General features: G+C 37.7%; 1 protein-coding gene across 3 annotated transcripts in view; it reads left to right on the top strand.

Annotated features, from left to right (window-relative positions):
* The window catches only part of CCDC66 (coiled-coil domain containing 66), a 50,071-nt gene that overhangs the window by 9,641 nt on the left and 18,235 nt on the right, over positions 1-22,195 (top strand). For 2 of the 3 annotated variants that reach the window (XM_070738491.1, XM_070738490.1), the window contains exons 2-14: positions 987-1,051; positions 2,432-2,457; positions 3,192-3,633; positions 6,081-6,228; positions 8,241-8,341; positions 10,792-10,919; positions 11,437-11,610; positions 12,944-13,075; positions 15,767-15,999; positions 16,915-16,999; positions 17,688-17,849; positions 19,969-20,116; positions 21,635-21,787. In XM_070738491.1, coding sequence (XP_070594592.1) covers positions 987-1,051; positions 2,432-2,457; positions 3,192-3,633; positions 6,081-6,228; positions 8,241-8,341; positions 10,792-10,919; positions 11,437-11,610; positions 12,944-13,075; positions 15,767-15,999; positions 16,915-16,999; positions 17,688-17,849; positions 19,969-20,116; positions 21,635-21,787 — 1,997 coding nt within the window. The remainder of the gene's footprint in view (positions 1-986; positions 1,052-2,431; positions 2,458-3,191; positions 3,634-6,080; positions 6,229-8,240; positions 8,342-10,791; positions 10,920-11,436; positions 11,611-12,943; positions 13,076-15,766; positions 16,000-16,914; positions 17,000-17,687; positions 17,850-19,968; positions 20,117-21,634; positions 21,788-22,195) is intronic. The other variant, XM_070738493.1, reaches the window with a different exon arrangement.

Here is a 22,195-nt window from a genome sequence, read left to right as displayed (position 1 = left end):
TGTGGCGCTAGGGATTCAAACCACTGAACTTTCTGATCGACAAACTCAGTGTATTAGCCACTGAGCCATCGCGTCCCCTATTTTAGATAGAGTAATGTATATATTATAATATGCATAGTAATGTTAGATTTGGTGTTAAAAGTATGCAATCACCAAAAGCAGAAGATGCTTCCTGCTTCGTAGGCAGGTAAACGTATTCCTTCTAGTCAAGTGATATACTAAACATATGCTAAAACTGGATATGAACTATTTCATAAAGATTGCTGTCTGATTGATTGATTTGAGATGATATATACATTCTTTATATACATATATATATATAAAGATTGATTTGAGATGATATATACATTCTTGTGCTTCCCCTGTTGCAATAATCTCTGTGCGTATGTACGTACCCTTTACTATATACTATATGTCTTTCCCCCAGTAAGGCAATAACATACAATTTCAAAAACAAGTTAAAGCTTGCAATCAGGAGATGCAAGAAATATTAATGAATCAGTGTTCTGCATTAAAGTAAAAAAAAAATAGCCATGTCTATGTATGTATCTGAGAATAGTAAACAGTTCATTTTCCTCTTTTAGGGATTGAGTTTAAGGTTTCGTTATTTATATTGCTCCATATTATATTACTCTTAGAAAATGATATTTTTATTCCTGTTGTCTCTAAAATGGCATTTTTAAAATGGGGAAACCTTATTCTAGGCAGTTTGACTTAAATATACTGGATAATTTCCATTCTGTATAATCTGTTATTGTTTTTAGGAATTTAAGGAAAGAGAGGGAACTTTAAAAGTGGAAAGGAAAAAAACTAGAACATGTCAAATTGCATATAGTAATCACTTTTCATTAAAATGTTTATTATTTTCTACAAACAATGAAATAAACTTTATTGATTTATTTAAAAATTATGCTCTCTATCATATTTTTTCCAAGCTGATTTCAGTTATAGAAATAGTTAACTTTTTTTTTCTTTTTTGATTATAGGGATGGTTTGAAACTCGAAACTGAAATACAGGATGGAAAACCTAGACTGGTAGTAGCTCCTTCTGGTATGATTATTGTTATATATAAAATTAGTCCATATTAATATCTAAACACCTTAATCGGATTTATTTTAATTGTTTGGATTATTTTTGTCTGGTTACTTCAGAAAACAGTATTTTTTCCAATTTAGTCCCCCTCCACATAATGTTGGCTTCAGTCTCCCAAATTCTTATCAATCACCACACCGATAGAAAAGAATATTTGTAGCTCATGGTTGAGCTGTGGGATCCTTGATGTTCTTTGAGTTTAGTGGTTTTCTTGCAGATGTTTCATTATCAGTTGTTACCTACTTTGATAACAAAATATTTGCAAGAAAACCCCCAAGCTTGGAGGGCATCAAGGATCCCACAAAAGCATTGTGTAGGTACCAGGAGTGGAGGTTTTTTCAATCTTATCTATTTGGAATGTGTATGCTGGGAATCTGGGTGTGGAGAAAAATGTATATATATGTAAGTACATATGTATGTTCTGATGAAAGGGTTAATATGCCTTAAGGGCTCAATTATGGGTTGATTTTGACCTAAATTATATATAGGCCTGTGCTGTTCCTAGAAATGTCTCTGAAAAGCCAGGAATATTCTCTTTTCAATTGTTTTATCTCCTATGAACTGTAAGAACTGTTCATAGGAGATAAAACTATGATTTTATCTCCTATATAGGAACAGAAGCTTCATATTTCCCCTTATGTATGATTGAGATTAAATGTAAATCCTTTCATTTTTAAAAAAAAATAGGGGGCTGCGCCATTCCTATTTACTTTAATTGAGCATGTTTCCACTGTAGTAAAATATCTTAAGAATAAATAACCTGTAATAGAGAAACAAGGTATTAAAATAATATAGCATACAAGTAATCCCCAATATATAACCGTAATGAAGCCCGCCCATTACAGTTGTAACTCATGATATTTGTAAAGTGCGTCATCACATGGTCAATTTTATGATCTTTTTAATGGCGGTCATTAAGCAAATGATTATGGTGGTTAAGTGAATCTACCATTTTTCAATGTCAGTAAGATAACTCATTGTTCACTATGGGGCTTGTGGTGGTGGGGGACTAGAAGCAAACACCAGTTTTCAGCAAAAATATCATAAATTGGGGTCATGTAACTGAGCCGTTGCAGATGGCTGTAAATGCTATCATGAGACCACAGGGAGGTGGAACTGGGTTATAAGTATCTTTCTGGGGAGGGCTATGTCAGGACCTCGAGCATTTATAAGTCAAGCATTACCTGTATTTATGGATGGAAGAATATACGTCATATTCAGTTCCATTTCTAGCCTTCTTTGTGTCACTGGGATTTTGCCAGCCAAGTTGATAACGTAAGTTAAAATTATCCTGGACCTTATTCTAATGTGTTTTTCCCCCTCTCCCCCCTTTCATAGTAAGTAAGTCGAAACCAGGCATAAGGGTAAGTCTTGATTCTTGCTTATAACGTTGAAGGTGTGAAATCACTCCATTTAATTTTTTTGATTGCAAAATCAATTGTAGCTACATGTATTGAAATTTCATTTTACAACAAAGTTTGTAATTTAAGAAAAACTGGTCAGCAACATGTTAAATCTCATTTGTGCCTCTGTGTTTTCTTATAAAAATGCAATTGGCTGCAATCTTCCATAATTCCTTGGATTTTCCAGGCAAGATGTAGGATTTAGCTATCACTTCAGGAACCTTCTATCCAATGATTTCTTTTTCAATTCTTTTTGTTGAAAGATGTAAGGGTTTTTTTAGATGTAAAATTTTTTTCATTACATTACTTTCTGAAGAACAAGAATATAAATACGGTACCTTACATATATTCAAGTTTTGGTTTTGAAATGTATATTAAACATTCAGAGAGGATTGGATAAGGTAGGCAAAAAGCTTTCTATCATATGTTTTTTATTTACACACACACATACACGTGTGTGTGTGTATGTGTGTGTGTGTGTGTGTGTGTATCATCTGTCTATGTATCTGTACCTCATTATGTACTGGCACTTCAAAAAGTGTACTTTTTTTTGTAGAGGTTGAGGTAGGAAACTATTATTTCCCTTAAATTAATTTTGCAAAGACCCTGGTTTTTTACTTGGGGAACTAAAGCATTTGTACAGCTTAAAACAAATTCCTGGAGGAAATAATAATAGTACTGTCTCTGTTCCATAGACATGTAATAAAAACAAGATTTTAAAATACACAACGAGATCAAAACCAAATGGGCATATTCTGAAATCAGTGCAAACATCCTATGAGAAGAGCGAATGTTTAACAAAACAGAAAACCGGATCAAGATTTTCAGTGACCAAAGGTAGTAAACATCCTGAAATTGTGATGTTTACGAAGGATTTATCAAAAGGACCTTGTAATAAAGATGATGCCTTTATAATGCAAAAAGACAATACAACTTCAAAGTCAGATAATGTCAGAAATTCAGTTAAGAAACCTTTGGCATCCAACAAGAAATTTAAAAAGCATTCTCTTTCTGTTGAGGATCTAAGGGACAATATGGTATGTTTAACACAAGAGCAGCTGGAGCAGATTTTAATGGCAGTAAAAGAAGGAACTCAAGGAGCCACTCAGGTTTTGGATGGAAAGAAAGGAGATACAAGTAAGTGTTTTTTTTCCTTTACCCAATTTAGGGGCATTCTTCCTTGGGAGAGGACAGGTGAGAAAGCACTTTTTTTGGGGGGAGGGTATAAATTATTGTTTTTCACACCTTACAGAGATTCCAATTTACATACCTCAAATTAAAATAAAATACAATATAATATCAGATGCCAAATTCTTAGTCAAATTAATCAAATTTTCTAATTATTTATCCAATTTATTCTGGTATATATCATTCATCCTGTGCTACCTCCTTTCCATATACTATCATCCGGATTTTGGGTATTGTTCTTTGCCTTCATTTGCATTTAAAGTGCTATATCTATCTAGATTTCTCTTGGCTATTTGCTGTTTTTCATAACTATGCCATCATGCTTCACTCCATTTCCAGCCTTCTTACTAAACTCATTCCTGCTTTTATTTATTTTTTTAAACCCTCATTTTTATCGTAGCTGCCCTTAACAAAAGAAATATCCAAATTTGCTTCTCTTTAAAACCCAGGAAGGAAAGAAAAAAAAAAAGAAACACTATTCATATCGTATCTTAATCTAATTATAACAATGTCAATATACATTATACATAGGAGAAAGGGTTGTTGTTAGAAATTTTAAAATGTATTTCCTACTCAATTCATTTATTTCATTTCTTTCGTTATATCAATATATCATTTCTGCTTTAACAAATCAAAATCAATATAAATCATATTGTTCCATTCTTTTTGCGAAAAGTATCTTCCATTAGAAAAGCCAGTGTATTTATATTCTTCCCTAATCTAGATATCTTCCACTGCCGTTCTTAGTGTGAAAATCTTCTCTAATCTATAAAAAAATTAAGCACATTCATGCCTTCATCTTAGCACTGCAAATCAAGAGAAAGCAAAAAAAACCACCAAACCCAGAGCTCTTTATAAATGTGCATGGTAAATTAATTTCTTTCACATACCTTACAGTGACACTTGCTGAATTATTTAACAAAGTTCATTAAGTTCTCTTAAGCTGCAAAAATAAAAATATTAACTTCAATTGCTAACATGTATTCACCAATTATATGGCTTTTACATAGCTATAATTAATTCCTCCTTGTTCTTTTATTTATCACAAGATAGGCACTATTTCTCTGCAAGGGTCCACATTTTAACAAATAGTTACATTGCATGATTCTGCACTACTAAACACTTTGACATTTTTTTGGGGGGTGGGGTGAATTTTAGATTATGTGGGTTTACAAAATTAGAGGTTTGATATACCGATTTTAAGGCCTGAATGATTAAATCACACTGCCTCAAATTGCCATTGTGTTGTTAAGTTTGTTGTTAAATTTTAACAATAGCCATAGGAACCACACAAATGGCAGAAGGCAGCATGCAGTTGTCCTTCTCTGATTTAACAAGATTTCAGTTATCAAACAGCTGTGACATTTTGCTCTGTATGGTTTTTAGATTGTTTTGATCTGTGACCCTTTGTAAACTGATTCAAGATTCTTTTATATCAAGCAGAGTAAAATGTTACCATAATAATAATAAAAACTTTATGCTTACTGATGAAAACCATAATACAGTGGTACCTCTACTTAAGAACTTTTCTAGATAAGAACCGGGGGTTCAAGATTTTTTTGCCTCTACTTAAGAACCATTTTCTACTTAAGAACCCGAGCCCAGAAAAATTTCCCAGGAAATTTGAGAGCGTCACAAAGGCCTGGCCAATTTCCTGCCATTCCCCCATTAATCCCAGCCATCGCGGACATTTCTGGGCTGTCAGAGGAGCCTCTCCAAGGCGCTTAAAGAGGCTTTGGCAGTCTAGAGCAAACAAAGCATTTTCCTTTCTCTGGGCGCTTGGAGAGGGAATAAACCTCTGCCAGCACCCAGATAAAAGAAACGCTCCCTTCGCTCTGGGCAGCCCAGAGCGAACGGAGCGTTTTCCTTTTTTTTTAAGCCTTAAAGTTTTGGATTTTTTTTGTTCCCCTCACCTTCCTTCAGCAGCGACTGTCCTCCTCTTCCTCCTCCTCCCACCCAAATTCCAAGCTTTTATTTCTTTCCTAATGGGTTTGCACGCATTATTTGCTTTTACATTGATTCCTATGGGAAAAATTGTTTCTACTTAAGAACGTTTCAACTTAAGAACCTGGTCACAGAACGAATTCAGTTCTTAAGTAGAGGTACCACTGTATTCAAAAATGCTTTTGAAAAAAAAGTATTCAACAATGACTAGGATCTGAAGCATCTAGGCTTGCTTCAAACCGAAGCGCTGCACAGTTCTTCTGAGTATTTTGGAAATGTGTATTCACAAATTGGTCACAACTTTAATTTTAAACATAATCCATTAGGAGAACTAAAGCAAAGTATGGTGCAATTTTAAAGCTTTTGTTAATGTTTTATTACAGCAATCATGAGGAATCTACTGCTTCTGCTGCTGAACTAATATTAATTGATATCCTTTTTTTCCCATTCAGACACCAAAACTTTTGATGATCAGACTTCAGAAGAACATGTAATGGGATTGCTTCAGAAAGTTGGTGATGCTGCATCTCTTTCGAGTGAAAGTAGTTTCTGTTCAAAAACCCCCCAAGGAATATCTAGACATGCTGAACAGAAAATAATGTACGTACATCTTAGCAGTCAAAAAATCCTGATTAGTTTCCAGCCATAGAGTTGGCCTTCTCTGGGTCCCGTCAACAAAACAATGCCTTCTCTGTGACGGCCCCGTCCCTCTGGAACCAACTCCCCACGGAGATTAGGACAGCCTCCACCCTCCTTGCCTTTCATAAGCTATTAAAGACCCACCTATGTCATCAGGCATGAGGAAGCTGAGCCCCTGGGTTATATTATTTATGTATGGTATGAGTGTGTTGTATGGTTTTTAAATAATGGGTTTTAGATTTCTTTTAATGTATTAATTTTGTTACATTGTTGTTATTGTTCTGAGCCACCACCAGTCTTCGGAGAGGGGCGGCATACAAATCTAATAAATTATTATTATTATTTTATTTTGGAATGCTCTTGGGGGGGAAAAAGTTCATTAGCATCAGGATGAATGGAGAAGAGACCCTTGTGTACTGTATATCAGAGGAGATACCTCTCTACTACTGAGCCAGTAGGCACATATGCATGCTCTCAGAAAGTGGCTGCCATATGGGACTTTATAGGATATTTCTCTCCCTCTCTCTCTCCCCTTCCTTCCTTCCCTCCCTTTCTCACTCTTTCTGGTTATGCAGTCCAATTTCAGACAAGACACCAATTACTTCCTGATATATATTTTTTAAAGAATGCCTGGGAGGGCCTCGGGAATTGAGTTGGAAATAAAGGTGAAGTAGATAGCTTTTTATTTAACAGCATGACAACTTTATTTTTCATAATGAGAATATTTTAAAAATAAATAAGGTAGGAAACTGGACAGGTACCAGAAAAGAGAGATACAACACATGGCTTGATTTACACACAACAATGAATCAGGAGCTTGAACAAACCAACTTCATCTAATTTATGCATAACGGCTCCAGCAAAACGCTATGCCAGGGGTCCCCAATCCCCGGTCTGAGAACTGGCACCAGTTTTCAGCATGCCAGAAACGAGTCCACGCAAACAAGCAAAGCCCCATCCACGGGATGGAGGCAGCACAGGAAACCACACCCTTCCGGCCCACGGAAAAACCTCTCCACAAAATCATTCACTGATGCCACTGTCCTATGTGATTATTATACTCTGAGTACTGTGGGGTAACCTTACCACTGTAGCTGTGTTTATATATCATGGTAAGATGAGTTTCAATTTGGCATCACAGGAACGAGTCTAGTTTTTTGGGGAGCTTACACTATCCCCATTCTGTTCTATCAGCTTTAGTTAAATACTATTTTCTTTCCTAATCAACTACAACTCTCTATCTGCTTAGTTTCAGTAAGCCAGTTTCAGAATTTACAATGTGCAAATGGCTTGTTGCAAAAGAATAGCAATTGTAGCAATTACTGTTTCATTAAAGCATAGCTACGTGAGTGCAAAATCTTCCATATCCTTCCATAAGAAAAGAGAAAGAGATGGAGAATACGTCTCAGGAGGCAGCTGGATGGCTATTTGTGCATGCTGTACACAATTATGATTCATAAACATGCTTAGCATGCAATGAGCCCTAGGGTGTTTCATGTGCTTAGGTTATCCAGTGCAAATAAAAAACAACATGGTTTTAATCTGTCAATTTAATTTTTCATTTTCATCAATGTTTAATTTATTTAGGGAATGCCTTTAGAATGCAAATATAGTGAAGAGGTGCTTTCTTCCTTGCACAAAATGATTTGTGTTGTTTGGTAAAATTGTAATGAGCAGAATGTTTGGACTTCTTTCTGGTCCTAGTTGTATAATATCAGTGAAGGGCTACCAAATTTTTTACTACCACACTGTGGGCGTGGCTTATGCAGGACGCCCTGCATTTTCTTTCAACATCTTTCAGTGCAATTTGGGTGCTCTGGGGTGGAGCTCCATTTTTGATACACCCACTGCATTCCCCCTCCATCCGGGCAGTGTAATCCACCCCTGTATAATATAATGTATGATATTCTGAGTCATATTTATTTTAATATCAGTGGGTGGTATGTAAAAGTCTGTTAAATTTTCTTCACCAGGAATTCATGGAAACCAGCTGACATGTTTAGTACTCTGGGAGAAAGAGAGTCGGATAAAACATTGTTAGATGCTAAGAAATCTCAGTGGAAGAAAGAACTAGGTACTGTATAAATTGCTGTATTTCTACATTATGCAATTGATCACTGATTGACATTTAACCTTAAATATTTTGTTTCTGAAGTAACAGGTGGGTTAATTCCGGTTTTGATCCTAGTGGTATATTCTTATTCTGGTAGTACTGATTTCATTGATCAGTGTTTAAATATTTTGATCTTTTTCATAATTTTAGTCTTAATAAATTTAGAAATCAGATAGTTATCTGAAATACATGCATCATTTACAAGTCTTTTTTGTCCTTCAAAAAAGGGATATTGCCTATCTGGACTTCAGCAAAGCCTTTGATACGTTTCCACATAAAGAGCTGATAGATAAATTAGTGAAGATTGGACTTAATCCCTGGATAGTTCAGTGGATTTGCAGCTGGCTGAAGCGTAGACATCAGAGAGTTATTGTTAATGGCGAGTATTCTGAGCAGAGACAGGTTACAAGCGGTGTGCCACAAGGGTCTGTTCTGGGTCCTATTCTTTTTAATATGTTTGTGAGTGACATAGGGGAAGGTTTGGTAGGGAAGGTTTGCCTATTTGCCGATGACTCTAAAGTGTGCAATAGGATTGATATTCCTGGAGGCGTCTGTAATATGGTAAATTATTTAGCTTTACTAGATAAATGGTCAAAGCAATGGAAACTGCAGTTTAATGTTTCCAAATGTAAAATAATGCACTTGGGGAAAAGGAATCCTCGATCTGAGTATTGTATTGGTAGTTCTGAGTTAGCAAAAACTTCAGAGGAAAAGGATTTAGGGGTAGTGATTTCTGACAGTCTCAAAATGGGTGAACAGTGCAGTCAGGCGGTAGGGAAAGCAAGTAAGGATGCTTGGCTGCATAGCTAGAGGTATAACAAGCAGGAAGAGGGAGATTATGATCCCGCTATATAGAGTGCTGGTGAGACCACATTTGGAATACTGTGTTCATTTCTTGAGACCTCACCTACAAAAAGATTTTGACAAAATTGAACGGGTCCAAAGACGGGCCACAAGAATGATGGAAGGTCTTAAGCATAAAACGTATTAGGAAAGAACTCAACCTGTATAGTCTGGAGGACAGAAGGAAAAGGGGGGACATGATCGAAACATTTAAATATGTTAAAGGGTTAAATAAGGTCCAGGAGGGAAGTGTTTTTAATAAGAAAGTGAACACAAGAACAAGGGGACACAATCTGAAGTTAGTTGGGGGAAAGATCAAAAGCAACATGAGAAAATATTATTTTACTGAAAGAGTAGTATATCCTTGGAACAAACTTCCAGCAGACGTGGTAGATAAATCCACAGTGACTAAATTTAAACATGCCTGGGATAAACATATATCCATCCTAAGATAAAATACAGAAAATAGTATAAGGGCAGACTAGATGGACCATGAGGTCTTTTTCTGCCGTCAGACTTCTATGTTTCTAAGTTTCAATGCTTTTTAATAAGAGAGAAAAGACATGGTGGAGTACTTTGAGGTCTACTTACTTCTGTTCTAGATGTGACGTCTCTGGTAATATAAAGACAGTCCCAGTCAGTTCTGGCACAACTTGCCCAGTGTGCTTCAACTGCAACTATTCTATGCCAGTGAGAGAAATAAAATGACACTGACACATTAGATTAGACGGAAGTGTGTTAGCTAGATTTTGTTTACAGATTTTATTTATTTAGAGTTTAAAGAGAGTTTGTGTAGTAGAGCTGGTATTGAGGATTGTTGGTTGTGTTGTGGCCTGCCTAGCAGCCTGTGCAGCTTGTGGTGCTTAGACAACCAGCTAAATATGAGCTAGCAGTGTGCAGCGGCAGCCTAAAAAGCCAATGCAATCCTAAATTGCTTTAACAGAGAGATACAATCTAGATCTAATGAAGTACTAATGCCACTCTATAAAGCCTTAGTTAGACCGTACCTAGAGTACTGCATCCAGTTTTGGTCACCACATTATTTTAAAAAATGTTGAGACTCTAGAAAAAGTGCAGAGGAGAGCAACCAGGATGATTATGGGACTGTAAACTGAAACATATGAAGAATGGTTACAAGAATAGCTAGTCTAGTGAAGAGAAGAACCAGGGGAGACAGGATAGCAGTCTTCCAATATTTGAGGGGCTCCCATAGAGATGAGGGGGTCAAGCTATTTTCCAAAGCACCTGGAGGCCAGACAAGGAATAATGGATGGAAACTGATCAATGAGAGATTCAATCTGGAAATAAGGAGGGACTTTCTGACCGTGAGAACAATCAACCAATGGAACAGCTTGCCTTCAGGGTTGTGGGAGTTTCATCACTGGAGACTTTCAAGAAGAGATTGGACTGCCATTTGTCAGAAATGGTATAGGGTTTCCTGCTTGAGCCGGGGGTGGGGGTGGGCTTGGACTGGTTGACCTACAAGGTCCCTTCCAAATCTTAAGCTGTAATGTGATGTAATGAATGCAGCTGATGAGCAATTGCAATGCTTATTTCTGTCTTTAAAGATGAACAGGTAGCTTTAAAGAAGAAATTAAAAGAAACTTTGGAAGCAGAGTCCAGATACCACCAGGGGCAGGCAATTGATGTAGACAAAAGATGCTTAGAAAAAGGACAAAACTGTCATCAAGTAAAGGTAAAAAATAAAATGTGCTTACTGTGTTCACTGCTTGTTGTAAGAAAAATGCTTATATTTATACAGTAATCCCTCATTTCTCGCGGGGGATGCGTTCCAAGACCACCCGTGAAAAAAGAATTTCCGTGAAGTAGAGGAAATATATTTTTTAATGTATTTAATGAGTATTTGGACTTTTAAAACTCACCCTTTGCATTAAACAGTCATTCTATAATGTTTCTCAGCTGGAACTACATGTGATATCCTACCAGTTTCTTTAATAGAGTATAGTAGTACTGTAGAAGAATTTTATGAATTTTTAATTGCTATTGGACCATAAGACATTATTACAACCTGAGGAAGTTGTTTCCCAAACTGTTCTAGAATTAGGTATGATGCATAATATAGGAGGTAGCTGATATTATTTTGTGCGTAAAATTAATTACGTAATATGGGATCGCTTATAATGTTGTATTTGGTTTTAACATTCCTTTTAATGTATAATGCTTGAATTCACCAAGATATCTTATTATAATAGATGACGTCATTAGACAACTTGATTCCTGCCGCAGAATATCTTCATAGTCACAGAACTTCAACCGCTGAGCCTAGTGAAACTTCTCCCAGTGTGTCAAGCAGTAGAACTGGACAGTTCTCTAGTTTCAGTTCTCCTGATTTGCCGGCTGCTATCCGAACAGCATTTGTATTAGGGGTAAGAATGGAATTCTGAGCATTGTTCTAACTGCCTTTCATTGGCAGTTTCTAAGAGATTGGTGTATGGCAGGGGTGTCAACCAGAAGGCCTGCAGGCTGGATCTGGCCCATGGGGCCGACCTGGAAATATCGAAGGACTGGCCCATGGTGCTGCTGCCGGCCATAATGGGGGGCCTCCAAGTGGCCCGTTTTTGGCCGGCAGAGTGCTGTAGGAAGTGTCTGCCTCGTCTCTTCTACCTCGCCTGCCAGCCTGTGGAGAAGCACTATAAGGCTGTATCCGACCTTCGAATAAATCCAGTATGACATCCCTGATTTATGGGCTGTCACCTGGAGTTGCCGTGATATACTTTTAAGGCAAATCGAATGAATGCACTTCAGGCCATACTTTTCATGGGTACTAATTTAATTACAGTTAAAGGATGTGCAGAAAGGGCAAAATGCAATTAACTGCTCTAGATAATTGCTCCTACCAGAGGATGGGCCAGATCCTTGTGTGTCCACACTGCATCTTCCAATTCCGTTTCAGAAGATTGAGAGGCATTTATGGAAGGCTTGGGAGTGACAAAAACTGTAGGAAACTGAAGAGGAAATCCTATTACATTAGTAAATCTCTACTTGTTTCAGGTTGATTTCATTTGTTATTCACTGTGCTTGTCAAAAATAATCTCTAACTTGATTTTATTATAAATGGTTTAAGTTACTAAAAGTATGTAACTTTTCAATCTCTCTCTCATATGTATTTATATACGTACGTATGTATGTATGTATAGACAGCAAAAACTGCTCCAAGTTGATTGTATGCTATTGTGCACTCTTTATTTTGTGTCATAACATTCTTGTACCTATACATGTCATTCAGATACATAAGATTATGTCAAAAATGATACAGATATATATGTAATCTTCAACTTACAACCACAATTGGGGCCAGCCATAAGTTAACCTTTTCAGTGCCATTATAATTTCGATTGCTCGCTTAACAAATGGTTGTAGGTCAAGGACTACCTGTATATACCAAACATGCAATAATTATAATTAAATCAAATTAAAGTTTAAAATTAGAATGTCCCCACCTAATCAGTATCTCAAGTTCCAAATATTTTAATGCAACCATCTTGAAGAAATAACTAGTTCAAAGACAAGAGGTGTCAGTACCATAACGTGCGGCCAAAAATATTATGATCATTATCCACAATATGTAGGGCAAAAGCTATAGGTTAAAGTCAAATTGGATAAATTGAATTTATTTAACTTCCGTCTTTTTTATGGAAGCGTATGTTTCCTTTGACGAAAATAAAGGAGTAACTAAAATAACCAGCGTTCTTCTTTTAGGAAGCAACACCAATAGAGCATCCTTTTAGTGCCGTGAAACGCGAGCAACAGAAAAAGTGGCTTGAAGAGCTTGATAAGCAAAAGGAAGCTGACAAGCTGCGAAAAAAGGAAGAAAAATGTAATTTTTTGAAGGTAGTCATGGTTATAAAGGCTACTTTAAATAAGAAGGTCTTATGTATATTATAATTATACAGTATATGTGTATATGTGTGTGTGTGTGGGGGGGTGTATCACATATTTTTGCTGAATTATTTTTTTAAAAAAATTAAGGGAGACTAGGATAGCGCTATTTCGGCCTTGTGCTGGCCTCATCAGCTAGCCATATCCTTAATGGGATTTGATCCTGGGGCTTCTGCCTTGTAAGGCAGAGAATTAACCTCTAGGCCACCAGATCTGATCCCTTCAGCTTTGTACCAGGGAGGGGCTATATGTTTTTTTTGTTGGATCACCCTGATATGGCTGCATAGCTAGAGGTATAACAAGCAGGAAGAGGGAGATTATGATCCCGCTATATAGAATGCTGGTGAGACCACATTTGGAATACTGTGTTCAGTTCTGGAGACCTCACTACAAAAAGATATTGACAAAATTGAACGGGTCCAAAGAAGGGCTACAAGAATGGTGGAAGGTCTTAAGCATAAAACTCAATCTGTATAGTCTGGAGGACAGAAGGAAAAGGGGGACATGATCGAAACATTTAACTATGTTAAAGGGTTAAATAAGGTCCAGGAGGGAAGTGTTTTTAATAGGAAAGTGAACACAAGAACAAGGGGACACAATCTGAAGTTAGTTGGGGGAAAGATCAAGAGCAACATGAGAAAATATTATTTTACTGAAAGAGTAGTAGATCCTTGGAACAAACTTCCAGCAGACGTGGTAGATAAATCCACAGTAACTGAATTTAAACATGCCTGGGATAAACACATATCCATCCTAAGATAAAATACAGAAAATAGTATAAGGGCAGACTAGATGGACCATGAGGTCTTTTTCTGCCGTCAGACTTTTATGTTTCTATGTATCACATGTTTTTACTGAATTTTTATATATAATAAATATATTATAAATAAATATAAATGTAGAAACTTATAAATAAAGAAAATCCAGTTGTTTTCTTAGAAAACAGAATTATCGTAAAAAGTTACAAAAAGTGCATGTTGACATTGCCTAATGAAAATAAAGATTCCAGTTAGGATACACAATTTGAATCCTGGCTACTCAGTTCAGGAACACTCAAAATAAATTGTCTAGTGAAATCTACCATGCTTCGCAACAATTTGTTAATATATCAAATATTCCTGAATTCAAAACAAGTACAGTGGTACCTCTACTTATGAACTTAATTATTTCTGTGACTGTGTTCTTAAGTAGAAAAGTTTCTAAGAAGAAGCAATTTTTCCCATAGGAATCAATGTAAAAGCAAATAATGTGTGCAATTGGGGAAACCACAGGGAGGGTGGAGGCCCTGTTTCCTCCCAGTAGATTCCTAGAGAGGCCCCACGGAGGCTTCTCCCTGCCTTTTCCAGCCCTGTTTCCTCCCAGGAGATTCCTAGAGAGGCCCCACAGAGGCTTCTCCCTGCTTTTCTGGCCCTGTTTCCTTCTAGGAGATTCCTAGAGAGGCCCCACAGAGGCTTCTTCCTGCCTTTTCCGGTTACAGTTTCAGAGAGCTCATGTTCATAAGTGGAAAATGGTTCTTGAGAAGAGGCAAGAAAATCTTGAACACCTGGTACTTATCTAGAAAAGTTTGTAAGTAGAGGTATTGTTAGGTAGAGGTACCACTGTAACTGCTTGGTGTGAAGGATGCCTTTAATATATTCCAGTGGAATTTTTGAGATTTAATATTATATTATCCAATAATTCAATCCCAATTCCCTCACGCCTTGATTTAACAAAGTGTGCCCCACTGCTAGTCAAACATGCTGGACAGGGGTGGGTTCTAACTTACCTCGCTACTGGTTTGCTTTCTCCCGCGCCACATGGGTGTGCCTCATGGATGAAAACTCAGGGGGGAGCCAAAAACAAGATGGCGACCGCAAGCACAGTGCCAGAAACTCGGCTTCTGTGCATGCTCAGAATTTTTTTAAAAAATTTTTAAAAGATGGCGGCACTCATGAATCAACACTAACCAAACGATCTGTGAAATCATTGTGACATCACAAGCGGGTTGCTACCAGTTCGGCCGAACTGGGAGGAACCCACCCCAGAAATTGAAATATCCACAACCTTTAAGCTAGGTAATAAACTTTCTTTACATCTGTGTCCTGTAGCAAGACTATGGGGGGGAAAAGTGGAAGTATAAAAGGCTGTTTGGAAGAAATTGGCACAAGCCATATGAAAAAGTCCCAAGTGTTTTGATGGCATGTTATCAAAATAGTTCCCCTAGATTGAATGTTCATTCCATTCAAGATGGGTGCATATTTCTATGGCCCTGTTTAATATCCATTCTAGAGATTCAGATCTCTTGCCCAGAATCTCAGAGTATCTTCCTAACTGGCGTCCTGCCACCATTTCATAAACCCCTAAACTTAGGGCACAACTGATAAGTGAAAGTTCCCAGTGGCACTTCTGAAATCTAATTTAGATTTGTGGGGTCCTGGCTTGGTCTCCCTATTTATATTGATCCGCCCTTGCACATGTCTAAAGGAAATAAATAAATAGGGCTGATCCCTAATTATCCAACGTCACAGAAAGTTTAAACACTTCAGTTTAAACAACTAAGCATCCTGGTCTGTGCTTCTGTTGTGCCCCTAACACTTTTGTTTGAGCTTCGTAAAAGAAAATGTGGACATATATTTAAATATTATTTTCTTTGTCTTTCTTTAGGGAGAAGAGCATGACAAATGGACAATGCATTTTGATTCTTTCAAGAATCATGTGAACTCATTTACACAATATCCTTTAAATACAACATATCAAAAGTTACCTGAGGCTGTACAGTTCTCCCAGGACCATACAGCTTGTTCATCTTCAGCTTTGTCTTGTATCACACCTACAGAAATAGAAATTCCAGGAAAAGCAGTTGGAAACTACGTTTCGGAGCCAGATCAAAAATCCAGGTAATTGCCTAAACTTTTCCTTCCAGGTTGCAACCTGGCATTAATTAGCATAACTTATACAACTGTTCTTTCAGTAAATTAATTTTGCTTTTTCTTGCAATTCTGTTTATGTGCATTACTGTAGAATATCTTTTTTTTTCTTGAGATTTGTTTAACTATATAGAATAAAGCTACTAGTGTGAATTTATTTTTGATATAATACCTGGTCTCATAAAATGTCACTTTTTACAATACTTTTGAATGTTTGTAGATTAAGGGAATTGAAAGTAGCTGATAAATCCAAGCATTCCATTGTATTTTCCATCTTGGGGCATATTCAGACTGGGAAAAGAAGTTAGAACTTTATTTTTCTCCACTCAGAGCTGGCTGCAATTTGTTAGGGTAACAAGGACTATGGAATTGAATTTTCTGATTGAGGCAAATATATAGTCTCTACTGAAAAGTCCTAGGACACTTGAAATCAGTAAGGTAAATTTGTGAGGGGAAAATATAGCCAGAAATTCCAGGGTGTTTATTTTCCCACAGAACTGCTTTGTTCAGTGAATGTAGTTTTATTTTTGCTAACATTATCTCTTGTATCTTTGTCTGTTGATTTCTAATAATTTTATATCGATCTAGGCCTCCTATAATTTAGTTCAGATTTCTTAGTCACCTGATTTAAAAGTGAAAAAGTGACCCTGGAAAACATTGAAGGGTGTGTGGGGGCAGGAGGATGGAGATCCTAGGACAGGGGTCCCCAAACTTGACAACTTTAAGACTTGTGGACTTCAACTGCCAAAATTTTAAGAATTGAAATACACCAGTCTTAAAGTTGCCAACTTTGAAGACCTCTGTTCCAGGAAAAGATGTGCTTTGTGACAAAGAGCTACAGGTTTTTTTAATTACATCACTTTCCAAATTCCCCTCTGCTGATAGTTTTCTTCGTTCAATGACTGCTCTTCTGGATCCTGCTCAGATTGAGGAACGGGGAAGACGACGGCAAAAACAATTAGAACATCAGGTAAAATCACTATAATGTTGCCTTTCTGCCTTTATTGATTTGTTTTTCCATAGAGAAAGCATTAGCATTGGATTTAAAAACACACAAATGGAACACGTAACATGAACTGTGCCAATAGAATGAAGTTTAGAATATGATTAGGACTGTGACACAGCTTTTCTCAACCCAAACCTAATTATTTTTAAATAGGTTTATTTATGACAGGTACATTTCCAATCTTTTATCTATATCATTTCCTCTTTGAGTTTTGAAGGGAGCCAGATGGTATCAGAGTTTTTTTTATCATTTTAAGAATGGAGATACATTTTGAAACCTATGGTTTCGTAATGTTTTTGTAGTTTATTTGTAAACCACCACTTGACCCTTTTTCTCATACTTCCATTTAAAGCAGAAAGTATCCTAAACATAACTGTCAGCAGTAGAAAGCACTATCTCCCAGCTGCTGCTCCTCATTTCTTTTTTGAGAAACCTCTTCTACGCTTGATTGGATTGGATGCAATGATTTTTCCGTCCCAGAATTTTACTGTATATATTTTTCTGTATCTACTGAATGTTAAACAAGTTATACCAAAGATCGATATAGTTTTAATGACTTGGAGTCAAAACACCTAAGCAAAACAAAGTAGGAATATAGGACGATGGAAGCCTTTAGCGTGGATGAAAACATGTTACTAACTTGATTTTCTAGAAAGCTATAATGGCTCAAGTGGAAGAAAAGCGAAAAAAGAAACAGATAGAAGAGGAACAAAGAAGACTGGAAGAACAGGAAGAAGAACTCCGGCTTGCCAGAGAACATGAATTGATGAAGAAACAATTTGAAGAAGACCTACGAAAGCAGAAACAAAAAGAGGTAAATATTCACATGTTCCATGGCAATAAACTGCCAATCCACATCAGCCTCAAAATAAGTGACATTTGGTGAAGATGAGTTCTGTTTCAATGGCTTTATATAGGGGTCCCCAAGCTTTTTACACATGGAGCCAGTTCACTGTCCCTCAGACTGTTGTTACTATTTTTAAAAAATCTGCTGTTTTCTTAACGCCACCCTGGGGGAGGAGGAGGAGGAGGAGGCGAAGTGGAGCAAGTCCCCAACTCCTTGCCGAGTTTTTCTCTCTCTCTCTCTCTCTCTCTCTCCCTCTCCCTTCCTCTTTTTCTCTTTCTTTCTCTCACTTTCTCTCTTGCTTTCTCTCACTCACTTTCTATCTCTCCCTCTTCCTTTCTATCTCCCTCTATCTCTCCCTCTCCCTCTTTCTCTCTCTGTCCCTTTCTCTCTTGCTTTCGTTCCCTCACTTGCTTTCTCTTGCTCACTTTCTATCTCTCCCTCTTTCTCTTGCTTTCTCTCTCACTTTCTCTCTCCCTCTTCCTTTCTCTCTCCCTCTTTCTCTGTCCCTCTCTTGCTTGCTTTTTCTCTTGTCTTTCTCTCTCTTGCTTGCTTTCTCTCTTGTTCTCTTTTGCTATCTCTATTTCTCTCTTTCCCTCTCCCCCTCTTGCTCTTTTTCTCACTTTCTCCCTCTTTCTATCTCGCTCTGTCCGTTGCTCTCACTCTTTTTCTCTCTTTTTCTCTTTCTCTCTCTTCCTTCTCTGTGGAGGCCGGCGAAGGTTTTTCTTATTTTGAATGGCGCCTAAGCCTTATTCAAGCAACAAGATATTTCTGATTTTTTTATTTTTGTTTTTTGTCCCTATTTGCTTCTTCAGTGAGGGATGAATCTAGCAAAGCCAGAATTAAGCCCAAACAAAGTTTATCTAAAAATCTGCAACATTCAAGGCTTTAAAATAGATGACAAAAATCCATTACTACATATGGTCAGGAGAAAGAGATGCAGGATTTAAAAGCTGGTGCTGATTGATAAATATGACTAGATTTCTAGTTTTTGTAGTAGGTGATGTTTTGAATTGTAAAAGCATCTTCCATATTTATAATAAAAACAACTTACTTCTGTTGTGAGTCGTCCACGTCTGGCTCAGTTGGTGACGGATTTTGAGGATCAAGAGATGGATGGTAATGGCATCGTAAGCCACTGTTCTTGCCATCTGAGTCCAAGTGAGTGTGACAGTGAGTTAGGAACCACCAGAGACTGTAGCACCCCCAGTTATGGCATTGAGTGAGTCAGAGGACAAGAGGGAATTAGAGGAGCAGGACCCCATTAGATGCAAGGGTCAGGACAGAAAACATGGTCTGGACATGAATATCTTAAAAGGGGTTCTTGATGTTAGTAGAGCTATAGGATACTTGGCCATGCCTTGCCAGTATATAAGAGACAGTCTGGGGAAAAGAGGGTGTGGTGAACATTTATCATCATGGCGTTTGGTGAATTGAAGCTGAGAGAATCTTCTGCTTTCAGACTTCTTGTTCATGCCAGTTCCATGTTTTACAAAACTTCACTGAAATTATAAGTTTGGTCAAATTGCCAGAATCATTTCAAGGACTGATTAATGACTCTTGGTTTGCAGCTCAGGTGCTTATCTCTACTCATTAACCTGGAATGCTTCCAGCATGGAATTCTTTAGAGTTTTCACCTGAATTTGTGTTAACAAATAATACTTTTGCCATGATCCCTGTTTGAAAAGTGTGTGTGTGTGTGGCCTTTATTTCTGATTGTTGACCTGTCCGGACAGAACAACTTCTTCCTTGAATCTTCTGTTGCTAAGGTCATGATGTGTATGTGCATTCGTGGAGAGAGGTTTATTGCCCTTCCAAGGATAATGCTCTGATATATTTCTTCCACTTTGTTTCTCAGTTCCATCTGTTTGTCCCTTTTTCACTTCTGGTTGCTATTTACCCTCAACCTCCCTTGGCAGCATCGTGATATAAATATCTAAAAAATACTTTATCTCTTTCAGATACTGATACAGATTTCCCCTTTGAAAATCTTACAATATGCAAACAAACATACAATGTTTTAAACAGGTTTAGAGTTTATTTTTACAGTACCCTTGCTGAGTGTCTACATCTTTTTTTATCGTACTAGGAAATCATGACCCTTAAAACAAATGAGTTGTATCAAACAATGCAGAGAGCTCAAGAATTAGCTCAAAGATTAAAGCAAGAGCAGCGGATTAAAAATTTGACTCAGAAAGGACATGACACTTCAAATCTGCAGAAGAACCTTGGTGATGGTTAGTATCATACTTAAAAAAATAATACAGGGTTAAATTAAAATATGTTTCTATGTTCCTTGATGTGAGAAACTTCTTTAGAATACATATTATAAGATTTTCCAACAGCAGATTTTTGAAAATGTTTTTGAAAACACTTTGAATTTTATGCTGTACTATCACTGAATTTAAACACATGTAACTAGAATGTTAACATTTTTTCAATATAGAACATTAATTGCCTCAATTTTTTCTGTTTAGAATATATTTCTGTATATTTTTATGGAATTCTTTTATTTTACACATGCTGGTTTTTTAAAAAAATAATAAGAGGAAAATGCTGGGGGTTGGGGGGGTTGTAATAAGTACTGTATTTCCCTGAAAATTAAGAGCCAATCAGAAATAAGCCCTAACTTGATTTTTATCGTGCTCCTAATATAAGCCCTACTCCAAAAATAAGCTGGCCATGTCAGCATGATCTTCGTGCTGCGGCACCAGCAGAAGGCAGAGGCAAAGTCATGGGGCAGAAAGCAGGTGATCCCAATGCGTCACATAGGCCACAGGCAAGCCAAGAGGCGGGACAGAGTGGGTAGGCAGCCACAGGAAGTTCGTCTTCAAATCTCTTGGCTTACCTGTGGTGTGCATGACACATTGGGATTTCCCCCCGTGCCTCTGCCTCTACCTGCTGCCAGTGCCATTGCATGAAGACAAGGCTCCCACAGCCACCTGCCTGCTCCATCCCACTATCTTGGGTTGCCCATGGCCCACACAGTTTATCGGGATCACCTGTCTTCCCACTGCACCTCTGTCTCCATCTGCTGCCGGTGCCACTGCATAAAGATGACCCTTTCACGGCCCAAACGCACACCCCATCCCACCAAATTTTGGCTTTCCACTGGCTCACGTGGCGCTTTAGGATTGCCTGCCTTTCCCCCGTGTCTCGGCTGCCAATGGTACTACATGAAGATGAGTCTCTCATAGCCATCCTTCCACTCCTGCCCACCAACTCTTGACTTTCCCGTGGGCCATGCAACGCATCCGGATTGTGTGCCTCACCTCTCCCCCCCACCCCCACGTCTCTGCCTCCATCTGTTGTTTGGACAGGTAATCAACTTGGCTGCGCAACTCCAGATTGGGCTGCAGCTATTGCCAGACACCATCTGTCCCCGTGTGCTCACCTCCCCTGATCATCCTGATATCATGTTTCTCCAGGAATAAGCCCTGATGCTTTTTTTGGGAGAGAGAGAAAAAAATACGACTAGGTCTTATTTTCAGGGGAAACATGGTACACCTATATTGGGCCATCTTTTTGGTTTGAAGAGACCCATTTATTGGAAATATTGGGGTGATATTTTCATAAGTATGCATGTTAGTTAATGCCCATGCATATATATAATTTCCTCCTTCCTACTCTTCCCCCTGCCTTACTAAGTAGTAGTTATGGTAAAAATATTGACAAATGCAAAGATCTGAATTCAGCATTAAATCAATGTTGAGAAACATAAAGTTGGAGCATTCTTTGACTTTTCTTCTCTTTAGGTGATGCAACAAAGGAGAATGATTACACTGACCTGAATGGGATTTTAGAGACTCCTAATCATCAGAAGCACTGTTTTTTAGAGATGAACAATGAAACAAATGAGAGAAAGAAAACTAATTTCTCTCCTCAGAAAGACACAGCTGTGCAGACAGGTACCTTCTCTTTACGTATTTCTCCATATTGCTTTGGCAGACACTTGTTCAGAAATGCTGTTTGCCATTACCCATACCCTTTTGCTAAGGGCAGCAGACTCACACATTACTGGGACACTTTTGCAGTTTTTGTAGCTTTTGCATTTGTTCAGAGTTGGACAGTCTGCTGAGATGACTTGAGAAACATTCGAGGGAACATATTGAATTTTTCCAAGTTTGTAGAAACTAGGGAAGTAGATAGGGTTCCCTTAACGTGAGCGCTTCCTTCTGTGGATTGGATTTGTGCCCCACCTGTCTCCTTTGGAACAGTTGGATAAAGGGTGAGGGCTGTGATAAACTTTTTTTTTCAAAAGTGGGAAGGTACTACCTGCCTTTAAAGCAATTGTGTAGCCCCTCATAAAGGAACCA

The sequence above is a fragment of the Erythrolamprus reginae genome, chromosome 2, assembly GCF_031021105.1.
Source record: "Erythrolamprus reginae isolate rEryReg1 chromosome 2, rEryReg1.hap1, whole genome shotgun sequence".
NCBI lineage: Eukaryota > Metazoa > Chordata > Lepidosauria > Squamata > Dipsadidae > Erythrolamprus > Erythrolamprus reginae.
This window is presented reverse-complemented; position numbering and strand designations above follow the sequence as displayed.